The following is a 15,486-nucleotide window of genomic DNA, read 5'->3' on the forward strand; positions in this document are numbered from 1 at the left end:
GACACTGGAACTTACTTGAGGGTGGAGAGTGGGAGGAGGAAGAGGATCTAAAAAAAAAAAAAACTACCTATCGGGTACTATGCTTAGTACCTGGGTGATGAAATCCGTACATCGAAACCCTGTGACACGAGTTTACCTATATAACAAACCTGCATATGTATCTCAGAACCTGAAAGTTAAAAATAAACAAAAGTAAAAAGAGTTTTAAAACGATGTTTTTATAATACCATATAGTGTTGTCAAACAGCTACAATATTTCTCCCTTACTCTAACAGGCATAAGACAGTTTTAACACCATAGCTGACATACTCTCATCAAATAAAAAAAGCACTTCAAATGCTACATTAAAATTAAATAATTTTCTGGCGTTATTTTTCAAAAAGTATACAATAATAGTAATGTGATGAAAATTTGGACTGCAATTTACCTTTAGCGTTCCTCCTTTCACCATAACTTTCTGTCTGGCAGGCTGGACTCCAGTCAACGCAAACAGCTGAGCCTTGAATACCATTGGAGGTTCATCTGTATTCAATTCTACACCTTCAAACTTCTCCTTTCCCCATTTTACAGTAACTGCAAACAAAATCACAATTTTTTTAATTAAAAAATAACAAGACAAGATTTACAGACCCATAGAAGATCACCAATTAGGCAGTTATCGAGAGTCAAAACATGTCATTCATCTTTCTATGCCCATAACACTTACCTAATCAAGAGCAGCATGCATGCAGTAGGTGCTGAATAAAATTTCACTGGATCAAACCTAACTTCTCATTTCATAGTTAAAGAAACTGAGACTTCAGCAGGCTGGGCGTGGTGGCTAACGCCTGTAATCCCAGTACTTTGGGAGGTCAAGGCGGGCGGATCATGAGGTCAGGAGTTCGAGACCAGCCCGTCTCTAATAAAAATACAAAAATTAGCCAGGTGTGGTGGCGCACACCTGTAATCCCAGCTACTCAGGAGGCTGAGACAGGAGAATCGCTTGAACCCGGGAGGCGAAGGTTGCAGTGAGCCAAGATCATGCCACTGCACTCCAGCCTGGGCGACAGTGCGAGACTCCATCTCAAATAAAAAAAAAAGAAACTGAAACTTCAGAGAAGTAGACTGATTTGCTAATGTCATAAAATTGGTTAATAAACTTCCAAGTCTTCTGAATCCTACTCCAACAATATGATCATATTGAAATATTTCCCAAAATGATAAGTTTCGCAGCCCCCATGTGTTTAATTGAAGAATCATTCACATCAGCACACAGCATTGGAAAAGAAGAGAGAGAGAGAAAGGTTAGTTTAAGAGAAGAAGAAAAATTCCTGGGAGAATAAAGCACATCTAGAACAACTTAAGGAATACAGATTCTGAGTCATAAGAAATGTGGGAGAATTGAAAAGTGTCATTTCTGAACAAGAGGTGCTCAATTAAGAAAAAATCCAAAGACATATCTAAATCATTTAAAAATATATAGAAATCCCACTTCACAGCCATTAGAATGGCTATTCTTTTTAAAATTTAACAGAAAATAACAAGTGTTAGCAAAGATGTGGAGAAACTGGAACACTTGTACACTGCTGGGGGGAATAAAAGTAAACATAGAATTACCATATGATCCAGCAATTTCATTTCTGGGTATACCCAGAAGATCGGAAAGCAAGGACTCAAACAGATATTTGTACACCCATGTTTACAGCAGCATTATTCACAACAGCGGAAAAAGTGGGAGCAACTCAAGTGTCCATCAACCAAGTAATGGACAAAGAAAATGTGGTATATACATACAATGGAATATTATTCAACCTTAAAAAGGAAAGAAACTCTTATACATGCTGCAACATGGATGATTCCGGTTATGAGATACCTAAAGTGGTCAAATTCATACACACAAAAAGAGAATGGTGTTTGCCAGAGGATGTGAATGAAGGTGACAGTTGCAAAACAGTGTGAATATATTTAATGCTACAGAACTGCATATGTAAAAATCATTAAAATGGTAAACTTTATTACATATATTTTACCACAATAAAAAATTTCAATCAGCCTCATAAAATAGCTAACTTTTGAAATATATATTTTTAAAACCCAAGGATATATATTGTTTCCACTGAAAATTTTATACCTTCTCAAAAATAAGAACCTCACAACTGTTAATTGCTTTCTAACTCCTGAAATCAGAATTTGAAAACCTCACTCAGACACCAAATCCCAATTCTATCATCAGTTCAATTAATATGTTGAGTATTCATTTAATGACAAGCCCGGTACAAAGCATTGGGAAGACTCTCCATAAACTTATAGCCTAATAGCGGGGTGGGAGGAGGTTAGAGTAATTAACCATGTAAGTATTATAAAGGCTACAGCAACAAAGTGGAATGCTTCATAAATGAGGAAAGATTTCCTGGATGAAGTGTTAACTTCTGAGTTATCACTATCAATTTTGAATCTCAAGAAAAGATTAGGTGTTAGTCAGAGACTAGGAGAGGACAGGAGAATTCCCAGAAAAGAAGGAAAACATTCCACAGCATAAAGCAGCATGGTGTGTTCTAAGATGTAAGTAATTAATTACCAGAGTGAAGGGAAAGCAGCAGTAGATGAAACTGGAAGCTGGGTAAGGATCAAATTATGGAAGATAAGTCATCCTAAAACATACATAAAGAGGCCAGGAATGGTGGCTCATGCCTGTAATCCCAGCACTTTGGAAGGCCAAGGCAGGTGGATCACCTGAGGTCAGGGGTTTGAGACCAGCCTAGCCAATACGGTGAAACCTCGTTTCTACTAAAAATACAAAAATGAGCTAGGCATGGTGGCAGGCGCCTGTAATTCCAGCTACTCGCGAGACTGAGGCAGGAGAATCGCTTGAAACCAGAAGGTGGAGGTTGCAGTGAGCCAAGATCGCGCCACTGCACTCCAGACTGGGCAACAAGAGCAAAACTTGGTCTCAAAAAATAAAAAAATAAATACAATAAAATACGTAAAGGCTTTATGTTGTAGGCAATGTGTAATTCCTGAAAGGCTGTCATAAAGGCCACTTTAGTCTGGTTTGAATACTATTAGATCACTTGCAGCAGCAGAGAAATCAGGCTTGAAGAAGGCATACTGTAATCACTAAAATAAACTAGAAGCATATTACAATAGTACAAGCTAAAGATGCTACAGGATTAAACCAAAACAGTACTAGAAGTAAAGGAGAGGAACCTACCTGAAATTTATTGCGCTATTGCCATGAGCAAGTTACTTAAAACTTTTTGCTTATGCTTACAAGAGGAATTATACCAGTATCACAGGATTATGTTGAAGATTAAAACAAAGCAATATGTACAAAACCCTAACTCTATAAGAGGCACAGGTGTGTGTTTATTTTTAGAGACGGGGGTCTTGCTCTGTCACCCAGGCTGGAGTGCAGTGGCGTGATCACAGATCACAGCACCCTCTAACTCCTTGGCTCAAGTGATCCTCCCAACTCAGCTTCCCGAGTAGCTGGGATTAAAAGCATACATCATGGCCCCTGGCTTTAATTTTTAACTGCACTTATCCTTAACCATTTAATAATCTAGATATGTAATTTTCTTTTTTTCTTTTCTTGAGACCCAGTTTCGCTTTTTTCACCCAGACTGAAGAGCAATGGCGCGATCTTGGCTCACTACAACCTCCGCTTCACAGGTTCAAGCGATTCTCCTGCCTCAGCCTCCCCAGTAGCTGGGATTACAGGCACCTGCCACCACTCTCGACTGATTTTTTGTATTTTTAGTAGAGACAGGGTTTCAACATGTTGGCCAGGCGGTCTCGAACTCCTGACCTCAAGTGATCCGCCCGCCTCGAGCCTCCTAAAGAGCTGGGATTACAGGCGTGAGCCACCGCGCTCAGACTAGATACTTAATTTTCTACTAAATCTTATGAAATAGCACTTAAAATGTTCTCTTCATTTTAATATAGAGCTTTTTGCTGACCCTCAAAATACAGATTCTCAATATGGAGAGGTCAAAGGAAGGGACCTTAGAAATCTACTTGAGTTCCTTCATTTGGGGGATGAGGAAAGGATCTGATTAAATATTTAAGATAAAGCTCAAATTTTAAAAAAGAAACTCTGGTCAGCGCTGGCATTTTGAGGAAACAGAGGGGTTTTGTTTTATGTGTGTGAATCTACTGGTGTGTTTAAGTATTAGAATATTTCAAGAGCCATTCTACTGTTGTTATGGCTTTAGAAAGGGGTTGGGCAATCATTAAGAATTCGATTCAAGATTCTAGACCATCAAGAATCCACCTTGAGATCAAACAATACTCTTGATTCGTATCATGCTTTGTAAATGCTGAATCTTCAATAAAGGAACTGTAACAGAATAAACAGGGATGGTCAACGAATCACACACCTACAGCCAGTTGGAGACACCACACATATTTTAGGTGCCATTTTGAATAAGGCTAGGGAGCAGCAAGGTCCATTCCCTAAGTAAAAGTGATCCCTGGCCAGTACCTTGGACTGTCAGCAAGCAAACAATACAAGCCCTTGTCAAACGCCAATCAAGAAATGACACCCCGGGGATATGTGTATTCATCTACTTCTGAAAGCTCACACCATGTTTCGGATACAGAAATCCAATGCAACGTCTGATGAAACGAAAACGAAGCAAAAAGGTTTATAATCTGCCTCGGGACAAAACTAAAACTGGTACCAAAGGGGCGGTCGAACAAAGGCAAGGGGCAAGAGAAGGGCGAAGGACGACGAAGGGCGGCGAACGCCGCTTGGCAACCCCAAGAAGGGTCGCTCCATCCCTCCCCTTCTTCCCCGCTCCCTTCCACGGCGACCACTGAGAAGCCCAAAGGAATCTCCCTGCACCTCCAGCCTGGCCCAGCGCCCCAGGACACACCCTCACTTTCACCGCACACCAGGGCAGCGTCAGAAACTATTCTGCAGAGTCACGACTTTGAGAGGCTTCCCCATCTCCACTCCCCCCACCCATCGGTGGCTCAGGGGGACGGCGCTCCCCTGCCACACAGGGCTCCGACCCAGCCGGGAGAGGGACGGTGCCTGGGTCATCTCCGCGCCGCCGGCCCCGCGCACCCCACCCCGGCCCCTCCCAGTCCATGCCGGGTGCCCGCCCGTGCAGGCCAGGCCTACGCGGAGGCCTAGCGCCGGTCCGGTGTGCTGCGCGCGAGGCCAGGACAGGGCTCACCGGAGTAGAGCGGCATGGCGGGGCGCGGCGAGAGGCAGCGGCGCAGGAGAGCTGGGCCTGACAAGGGCGGCAAAGGGACGGGGACCAGAAGCAGCTGCGGCGGCGGCCGAGGCGGAGGCGCGGTGGTGGCGGCGACTTCGGTGCGACGAGTCTCATTCAAACCGGCCACTGGCGATGACGCAGCAACACGCAGAACACCCGTGCAGCTCCGGAGCGACTGCAGCGAGGAGACTGGGCTGCAGGACCGGGGCGGGGCCTAGAGGTGGCGAGAGGACGGAGGAGGGGGAAGGCGGTGGAGGGGTGGCGGGAAGGAAGGAGGGAGCAAGTGAGGGACGGGCGCGGGGCCCCATACACCGCAGCAGGTGCGCGCCTGCGCACTGCCGCCCATCGCCCTGCGCGCACTGGCCACGTGGTCTTGGCGCGACCCAGCCCTGCGGCAGATGAAGTGGGAACTTGGTATCCCACCTGCTGTCTGAGGCTGAGGCGGGAGAATCGCTTGAGCCCAGGAGGTCGAGGCTGCAGTGAGCTGTGATCGTGCCACTGCACTCCAGCCTGGGCGACAGAGCGAGACCCTGCCTCAAAATAAAATAAATAAAATTAGTGGTTGTAAAGTCAGAGGTGTTTTGAAACCCAGCTGTTACTAGCTAGCTGTATGTCTGCAAACCTCAGTTTTCTTTTCACCCACACCTCATTTTATTGCGTTCTATATATATATATTTATTTATTTATATATTTTTATTTATTTATATATATATATATATATAAATTGAAGGTTTGTGGCAACCCTGGGTTAGCAAGTCCATCAGTTCTGTTTTTCTAACAGCATGTGCTCACTTCGTGTCTCTGTGTCACATTTTGGTAATTCTCACAATATTTTGAACTTTTTAAATACTATTATATCTGTTCCAGTGATCTATGATTAGGGATCTTTGATGTTACTATTTTAATTGTTTTGGGGTGCCACTAACCACCCCCGTGTAAAACAGCTAACTCCAATGTTTTGTGTATTCTGACTGCTCTGGCAACAAGTCTTTTCCCACAAGGGTTCAAGGCTTGAGTTCAGGACACAACTGCAGGTGTGGTGGAAATAGCAAGAGAACTAGAATTAGAAGTGGAGCCCACAGATGTGACTGAATTGCTGCAATCTCAAGACAAAGCTTTAATGGGCAAGGAGTCGCTTCTTATGGATAAGCAAAGAAAGTGGTTTCTTGAGATGGAAACTACTGGCGAAGACGCTGTGAACACTGTTGAATGACAACAAAGGATTTAGAATATTCCATAAACTATGGAACTGTTGATAAAACAGCAGCAGAATTTGACAGGATTGACTCTAATTTTGAAAGAAATTCAAATTTGAAAGTTCTTCTGTGGGTAAAATGCTGAACAGCACTGCATGTCACAGGGAAAACTTTCATGAAAGGAAGAGTCAATCGATGTGGCAGATTTCATTATTGTCTTATTTTAAGAAATTGCCACAGCTACCCCAAACTTTAGCATCCACCGCTCTGATCAGTCAGCAGCCATCAACATTAAGGCAAGCCCTCTGCCAGCAAAAAGATGATGATTCACTGATAGCTCAGATGATCCTTAGCATTTTTTAGCAGTAAAGTTTTGTTTGTTTGTTTGTTTGTTTTGAGACAGGGTCTCACTCTGTCACCCAGGCTGGAGTGCAGTGACGCAATTATGGCTCACTGCAGCCTCAACCTCCCAGCTCAAGCTATCCTCTCACCTCAACCTCCTGAGTAACTGGGACCACACACGGCTAATTTTTTTTTGTATGTTTTGTAAAGACGGGATTTCGCCATGTTGCCCTGGCTGGTGTTGAACTCCTGGTCTCAAGCAATCTGCCCACCTAGGCCTCCCAAAGTGCTGGGATTACAGGCATAAGCCACTGCACCCAGCCTTGACACTAAATAGACTACAGTATAGTAGAAACATAACTTTTATATGCACTGGGAAACCAAAAACTTTGTGTGACTCATTTTATTACAATATCAGCAATATTGCAGTGGTCTGGAACTAAACTAGCAATGTGTTCAAGCTGTGCATGTAAAATGGAGATACATCTCAGGATTGTTATAAGGACTAAATAAGATTATGTATAGAAGATTCTTAGCACAGTGCATTGTACATGTGCTATGATACCTATTTTATATTACACAGTAAAACTTCAAAGGGATTTTGCAGGGTATGTTAGCATAGCAGGCTATGGATAGCTTTATTTTCTATTTTTTTTATGTTCAGTAATATATTTCTATAACATACATATTTAAAAATGTATTGCATAGATTGCCTGGGCACCATGGCTTACGCCTGTCATCCCAGCACTTTGGGAGGCCAAGGCAGGTGGATCACTTGAGCTCAGGAGTTCCAGACTAGCCTGGGCAATGAAGTGAGACCCCCATCTCTACAAAAAATTTAAAACTTAGCTAGGTGTGGTGGTGCACTCCTGCAGTCCCAGCTACTGGGGAGGCTGAGATGGGAGGGTAGCTTGAACCTGGGAGGCAGAGGTTCCAGTAGCCAAGATTGCACCACTACACTCCAGCCTGGGTGACAAAGCAAGACTCTGTCTCAAAAAAACAAAACAAAACCAAATAAAAATGTATAGATCATCTGTGGAAAAATCTGTGCTGCCCTTTGTTGAAGCTGACAGTAAAGGAGGCCTAAAGATTGAGAGATTCAGAGGCAAAAATCATCATCCTGTCTGCTACACTCACATTGCAGCCTGCGCTTTTTTATTGTTGTTGTTTCTTTTTCTTTTTGAGAGAGAGCCTTGCTCTGTCGCCCAGGCTGGAGTGTAGTGATGCAATCTTGGCTCACTGCAACCTCCGCCTCCCAGGCTCAAGTGATCGTCATGCCTCAGTCTCCTGAGGAGCAGGGATTACAGGTGTGTACCACCACGCCTGACTAATTTTTGTGTTTTCAGTAGAGATGGGGTTTCCGCTGTGTTGACCAGGCTGGTCTCAAACTCCTGGCCTCAAGCTATCCGCCCACGGCCTCCCAAACTTCTGGGATTACAGGCGTGAGCCACCATGCCCGGCCAGCTTTTTCTTTAGTAACTCTCATCACACTTCTATTTTTTTAATGTCTGTATTCCCCCAAGTACACTATAAACAGGAATCGTGGCTATCTCGTAGGCACTCAGGAATTACTTGATGCTGTGAGAACTGGATGTGAAAGTTACCTATTTGAAGTTTATTCATCATGTAGATGACCAGGGAATCTTGTAGACCAAGTTTTGGTCCCTTTGGTACAACTAGCTTCTTCCAGCCTCTCTGAAGATCCGCAGACCTAAATTTAAGACAAATGGGGGCAGAGTGAGGAGGTGGAACCATGCTAGCAACTGAAAGGAAGCATAAAAAGAAATTTGCACAACTGGCCTTCCTAAACGTCAGAGTTAAAGATGACAGCGACCTCATCGCCATGACACACATTGTTAAGCCCTGCCCTCCATGTGTTTAATGGATGGGATTTTCTTCTTAAGGTTGACTTCTTTAATGAATAAATTGGTAAGATCTTAACCTGCATGTTTATACATAAATAAGTTCTATAAAAAATGGCCAAATATCAGAAATGTTTTCACTTGGTGAATTACCTACAATTTATTGCTTAGAATGTACCCTCCTTCCTCATCTGGCCATGGGAAATCCTGTCCAACTTTAAAGTCTCCATTTAATGCTAACTTTTTCACATGAACTCAAAGCCTTCTTATGCAATCACCCCTTTGTGTCAAATACTATTATGTTTTATTATGGCTGATTTAGTTTCCTATGAGTGCTGTAATGAATTATCACAAACCTAGTGGCTTAAAACAACGTAAGTTTATTATTATCTTACAGTTCTGGCGGTCAGAAGTCTGAGACTGGTCTTAACATTAAGGTGTTGGCAGGACTGCATTCCTTCTAGAGGCTCTGAGGGTGAATTCTTTTTTTTTTTTCTTTTTCACACAGAGTCTCACTTTTTTGCCCAGACTGGAGTGCAGTGGCACCATCTCAGCTCACTGCAACCTCCGCCTCCTGGGTTCAAGCGATTCTTGTGCCTCAGCCTCCCAAGTAGCTGGGATTACAGGCACGCACCACCACACTAGCTAATTTTTGTATTTTTAGTAGAGACAGGGTTTTGCCATGTTGGCCAGGCTGGTCTCGAACTCCTGACCTCAGGCGATCCACCCACCTCAGCATCCCAAAGTGCTGGGATTACAGGAGTGAGCCACTGCACCTGGCTTCTGAGGGTGGATCTATTCCTTACCCTTCCCAGATTCTAGATACTGTCCACATTCCTTGGCTCCTGGCTCCATTCCAGCCACAGCATCACTCCAACCCCTGCTTGAGTCGTCATAGCGCCTTCTCTGACTCTGACCTCTGCCTTCCTTTTAGAAGGTCCCTTGTGATTACATTAGCCCCAACTGGATAATTCCAGATACTGTTTTCATTTTAAGATCCTTAATCACATCAGCCAATCCCTTCTGGAAGACAACCAAGATAATCATAGGTTCAGAAGATTAAAACATGGACATATTTGTAAAAGTATTATTCTGTCTACCAAGGACAGACAATAAATAATAAAACAGAAAACAACAAATATCACTACACCTTCTTAGAGGATCTACAGTTTAATATTCCTATGTTTCTCTCTTCTCTCTCTACTAAATTATAAATTATAAGCCCTACCAGGTGTAGTGGTTCATGCCTGTGATCCCAGCTCTTTGGGAGGCCAAGCGGGGCAGATCACCTGAGGTCAGGAGTCCGAGACTAGCCTGGCCAACATGGTGAAATTCCAGCTCTACTAAAAATATAAAAAATTAGCCAGGCGTGGTGGCATGCGCCTCTAATCCCAGCTACTTGGGAGGCAGGGGCAGAAGAATCACTTGAACCCAGGAAGCAGAGGTTGCAGTGAGCCAAGATTGCGCCATTGCACTCCAGCCTGGGTGACAGAGCAAGACTCTGTCTAAAAAAATAAATAATAAATAATAAACTATAAGCCCTGCCTTAAATAATTTGGAATCCTGCCGGGCACGGTGGCTCATGCCTGTAATCCCAGCGCTTTGGGAGGCCGAGGCGGGCGAATTACTTGAGGTCAGGAGTTCGAGACCAACTTGGCCAATGTGGTAAAACTCCGTCTCTAAAAATACAAAACTTAGCTGGGCATCGTGCCGGGCACCTGTAGTCCCAGCTACTCGGGAGGCTGAGGCAAGAGAATCACTTGAACCTGGGAGGCGGAGGATGCAGTGAGCTGAGATCACACCATTGCACTCCAGCCTGGGCAACACAGCAAGACTCTGTCTCAAAAAAATTAATATAATAATAATTTTGGATCCTACACACACATATACACACCATATGCATACGCGTGCGCGCGCGCGCGCGCACGCACACACACACACACACTCATATTCTATAACCTAGAACGGTAGTTTGCCTAAAAAGGTTTTCAATAAGTATTTCCTGGCCAAGTATGGTGGCTCATGCCTGTAATCCCAGTGCTTTGGGAGGCCGAGGCAGGAGGATAGCTTGAAGCCAGGAATTTGAGACCAGTCTAAGTAACAGAGACTTTGTCTCTACAAAAAAAAAAAAAATTAAAAACAGTAGCTAGGCAGGGTGGCTTGCCCCTGTAGTCCTAGCTATTTGGGAGGCTGACGCAGAAGGATCACTTGAGCCCAGAAGTTCATGGCTGCAGTGACCCAAGATTGCACCACTGCACTCCAGCCTGGGCAACAGAGTGTGAGACCCAGTCTCCTAAAAGATTTTTTTAAAAGTATTTCCTAAATGAATTCATAACCTAGTTTTGGGTCAACAGATGATGCAAATTATATTAGGTGAATGCTATGCTGCTATGGCAAAAGTGCCTCATGATTAAGTTGCTTATTTATTTATTTATTTATTTATTTATTTATTTATTTATGAGACAGAGTTTTCACTCTTGTTGCCCAGGCTGGAGTGCAATGGTGTGATCTCGGCTCTCCACAAACTCTGTCTCCCGGGTTCAAGTGATTCTCCTGCCTCGGTCTCCTGAGTAGCTGGGATTACAGGCACGTGACACCATTCCTGGCTAATTTTGTATTTTTAGTAGAGATGGGGTTTCTCCATGTTGATCAGACTGGTCTCAAACTCCTCACCTCAAGTGATCTGCCCACCTTGGCCTCCCAAAATGCTGGGATTACAGGGGTTAGCCACTGTGCCCAGCCAGATTCAGTTGCTTATTGAAGATCGAGTTATGCAGGAGCCACGGAAGTGAAAGTACTTGCATTATGAGGTTGTTTATGGACCAACATTCCATCTGTAAAGCTCCTCTGCTACCCACTAGAGCAGTGCTTCTTGAAGGTGAATGTGAACATGTATCACCTGGGATCTTGTTAAAATGCAGATTCTGATTTCCTAGGTCTTGAGTGGAGTCTAAGATACTAACAAGCTCTCAGGAAACAATAATACTCAGTCTGAAGTATAATACTCAGTCTCAAGTACTTACTACTTGAGTAGTAAGCTGTGAAGGGGCTTGTCTTTTACTTGGTTGAAGATGGGTTGCAGGATCCAAGTTTCAGCCCCTAAGAAGAAGAAATAGAAGACAAAAAGGGTACAAGGCAGCAATTTCATTTTAAGCAAGAGGAATGTGAGGGATGTCCCCAGATCACTCCCATTCACATTTCACTGGTGAAAACAGTTATGTGACCATGCCTGGCTACGTGCAAGTCTGGGAAATATAGTCTCTAACCTGTCACAGGTATACACTTCCTAATCCTATTACAATGCAAGAAGGGCAGAATGGATTTTGATGAAAAACCAGCAGTCTCTGCCATGCAGATGGTGGTTTCTTTTATCAATAATCTTCAAGCTTATAAAGTTTTCCTAAAACAAGTGATCAAACTCCTGGTGATTTAGTTTTCTCAACTGTAATATGAAAATGATCATATCTGTCCCTGGACCCTCTTAGAGTTGTAAGGTATAAATGCTAGTTGAGAGCATATATGTCAGGAATAATTATCAGATAGAGCTAAACCACAACAGAACAAATAGCACAGGCACTCATCTGTTTATATATCTACACATGAGTAGGCTAAGTTCTAGGCTAAGTTCAATTCCCAAAGTTTGCATTATTAAAGCCAAAACAGAAATATATGATTTGCAATCCTCACTCTCAAAACATTTCTTTTAGAAACAAAAATCTCTACAACTGGACATGAATAAACTGTCTGGCCTTATCCCTAATATTTTTTTACCTATATTACCTCAAATTCAATGATGCTTGGCCAGGCACAGTGGCTCACGCCTGTAAACTCAGCACTTTGGGAGGCCGAGGTGGAAGAATCACTTGAGGCAAGGGGTTCAAGACCAGCCTGGGCAACACAGCAAGACCTTGTCTCTAGTTAAAAACAAAACAAAACAAAAAACCCGAGTTCAGTAATGCATGCTTGTAGTCCCAGCTACTCCGGAGGCTACAGTGGGAGGATCACTAAAGCCAGGAGGTTGAGGCTGCAGATAGCTCTGATTGCACTACTGCATTCCAGCCTGGGCAACATAGTAAGTCCCTGTCTCAAAAAAAAAATTAAATGATGCTTGAAAATACTGTGCTTTCTTACCTTCCATTGTTTTCCCCACGCTACTACCTCGGAATGTTCTTCCCAATTCCTCTCTACTTATTTCTCACCTCCATGATGCAAACCGTGAACTTTTCTCTGCTTATTTAAGCAATTGCTTTTTGTATCACTCAACATTTTATTACCATCTTTAAATATTTACTATCTTTTAACATTTAATATTTACTATCTTTGACATTAAACATTTAATATTTACTGTCTTTTTATGTGTATAGAGCAGTTATATTATCTTTCTTTTCTTTTTTTTTTTTTTTTTACTTGAGACAGGGTCTCACTCTGTCACTCAGGCTGGAGTGAAGTGGCACAATCTCGGTTCACTGAAACCTCTGCCTCCCAGGTTCAAGAGATTTTCCCACCTCAGCCTCCTGAGTAGCTGGGATTGCAGGCACCCTCCACCACACCTGGCACCACCACACCCGGCTAACTTTTTGTATTTTTAGTAGAGACGGGGTTTCACCATGTTGGCCAGGCTGGTCTCAAATTCCTGTTCTCAAGTGATCTGCTCGCCTCAGCCTCCCAAAGCACTGGGATTACAGGCGTGAGCCCTGGCAGTTATATTATCTTTCCATCTAGACTATGAATACTTCTTTGCAGCTCCTTCAATAATATTTGAGGAGTATTTCAATTAGAGGTCATATCACACTCTGAAGCACTTTAATAATTATCATTAGATTGCTATCTGTGTATTATCTGCTTCGTGTCCGGACAGTGCCTGCATCTATGCCGTTCATCTCTGTGTCTCCTAGGCCTGGCACAGACCTGGCATGGAGTAGGCATTCTATATATTTGGTGAATGAATGGGTTGAGGTTATTGGTAATAGGAATTCAGAGAATAAAGAAATTGAAGGGGGTGGGAAGCAGTTGGGGGCAGGAAGGTTCTAGAGAAATATAGAAAAAGCAAAACCTGGCTGGGCACAGTGGTTCACACCTATAATCCCAGCACTTTGGGAGGCCAACGCAGGTGAATTGCTTGAGCTCAGGAATTGAAGACCAGCCTGGGCAACGTGACAAAACTCTATCTCTACAAAATTACAAAAAAGTAGTCAAGTGTGGTGGCGGGTGCCTGTAGTCCCAGCTACTCAGGAGGCTGAAGTGGGAGAACTGCTTGAGCCCAGGAGGCAGAGGTTGCAGTGAGCCAAGATCGGACCACTGCACTCCAGCCTGGAGACAGAGCAAGACTCTGTAAAAAAAAAAAAAAAAAAGAAGAAGAAGGAGGAGGAGGAGAAGAAAGTGGCTCACACCTGTAATCCTAGCACTTCGAGAGGCTGAGGTGGAAGGATCAGTTGAGCCCAGAAGCACAATACAAGCCTGGCCAACATGGGAAAGCCCCGTCTTTACAAAAAATAAAAAATTAGCTGGGTTTGGTGGTGCACACCTGTAGTTGCAGCTACTCTGGAGGCTGAAGTGGGAGGATAGATGAAGCCCGGGAGGTTAAAGCTGCAGTGGGTTGTGACTGCACCACTGCACTCCAGCCTGGGTGACAGAGCAAGACGCTGTCTCAAAAAAAAGCAAAATCCCAAAGCAATCAAATTCATCAATTCAACAATTATTTATTGACTGTCTACTTAGGGACCCGGCATTCCAGGAATTCACAGTCTATCAGAAAATGTAGAAAACAATTGCTGAATGCAGTGGCTCACGCCTGTAATCCCAGCACTTTTGGAGGCTGAGGCGAGAGGATCACTGGAGCCGAGGACTTCGAAACCAGCCTGGGCAACATGGTGAAACCACATCTCTACAAAAAATACAAAAACTAGCTGGGCATGGTGGCACACGCCTATGGTCCCAGCTAGTTGGGGGCTGAGGTGGGAGAATTGCTTGAGCCCGGGAGGCAGAGGTTGCAGTGAGTCAAGATCATGCCGCTGCCCTCCAGCCTGGGTGACAGAGCGAGACCCTGTCTCAAAAAAAAAAAAATGTAGAAAAGTAGAAAAAATTATTAAAATATATAGCAACTATGCATGCAGGTGGTAGGAGGGAAACTAGAGCAGAATGGAGGACCTCTATATGGTGCTGTGGTAATAGATAAGGTGGCTGGCAATATGGGACAAGATTACAGAGAGCCTGAGTGCCAGGATTAAAAGACTAGTCTCAATTAGGTGGGGTTTTCTATCTTCTTAAAATTACTATTCCTCACAAAGAAGAAAAATAATATTGAAATGTCCGTGTAGACCGGGTGCAGTGGCTCATGCCTGCAATCCCAGCACTTTGGGAGGCCAAGGCATGTGAATCACTTGAGGTCAGGAGTTCAAGACCAGCCTGGCCAACATGGTGAAACCCTCTCTCTACTAAACATACAAAAATTAGCCAGCGTTGTGGCGCTGGCCTGTAGTCCCAGCTACTAGGGAGGCTGAGGCAGGAAAATCGCTTGAACCCAGAAGGCGGAGGTTACAGTGAACTGAGACTGTGCTGCTGCACTCCAGCCTGGGCAACAAAGTGAGACCCTTTCTCAAAAAAAAAAAAAAGTCTGTGTACTCAACTGTTGCAGATGATCTCTTATTCCAAAGCAAAGCCCTAACCTGAATCAAAAAGCCTTACATAGGGCTCCCCATGAGTTAAGGCAGAAAGACCCCTTTAATGTTACCTACTTTTTAAAAAATTAGTAAAGTAATACCCATACGAGGTTTAAAATTCAAACAGTAACAGGAAAACATTTAAAGTAAAACAAAACTCTCCTATCTCATTCCACCTACAATCTCACTTCTCATCAGCAACTGACTTTAACTCTTTCTGATT

At 43.6% G+C, this 15,486-nt stretch overlaps 1 protein-coding gene across 2 annotated transcripts in view; it reads right to left on the reverse strand.

Moving 5' to 3' along the window:
* USP14 (ubiquitin specific peptidase 14) overlaps window positions 1–5,564 on the reverse strand; it is a 53,562-nt gene extending 47,998 nt beyond the window's left edge. The window contains exons 1-2 of one of the 2 annotated variants that reach the window (XM_008968593.4): window positions 5,163–5,564; window positions 428–573 (exon numbers count right to left, since the gene is read on the reverse strand). In XM_008968593.4, the coding sequence (XP_008966841.1) occupies window positions 428–573; window positions 5,163–5,178 (162 nt within the window). In that variant the 5' untranslated portion in view covers window positions 5,179–5,564. The remainder of the gene's footprint in view (window positions 1–427; window positions 574–5,162) is intronic. The other variant, XM_008968594.5, reaches the window with a different exon arrangement.
* Window positions 5,565–15,486: the final 9,922 nt, after the last annotated feature.

The sequence above is a fragment of the Pan paniscus genome, chromosome 17, assembly GCF_029289425.2.
Source record: "Pan paniscus chromosome 17, NHGRI_mPanPan1-v2.0_pri, whole genome shotgun sequence".
NCBI classification, from domain to species: domain Eukaryota; kingdom Metazoa; phylum Chordata; class Mammalia; order Primates; family Hominidae; genus Pan; species Pan paniscus.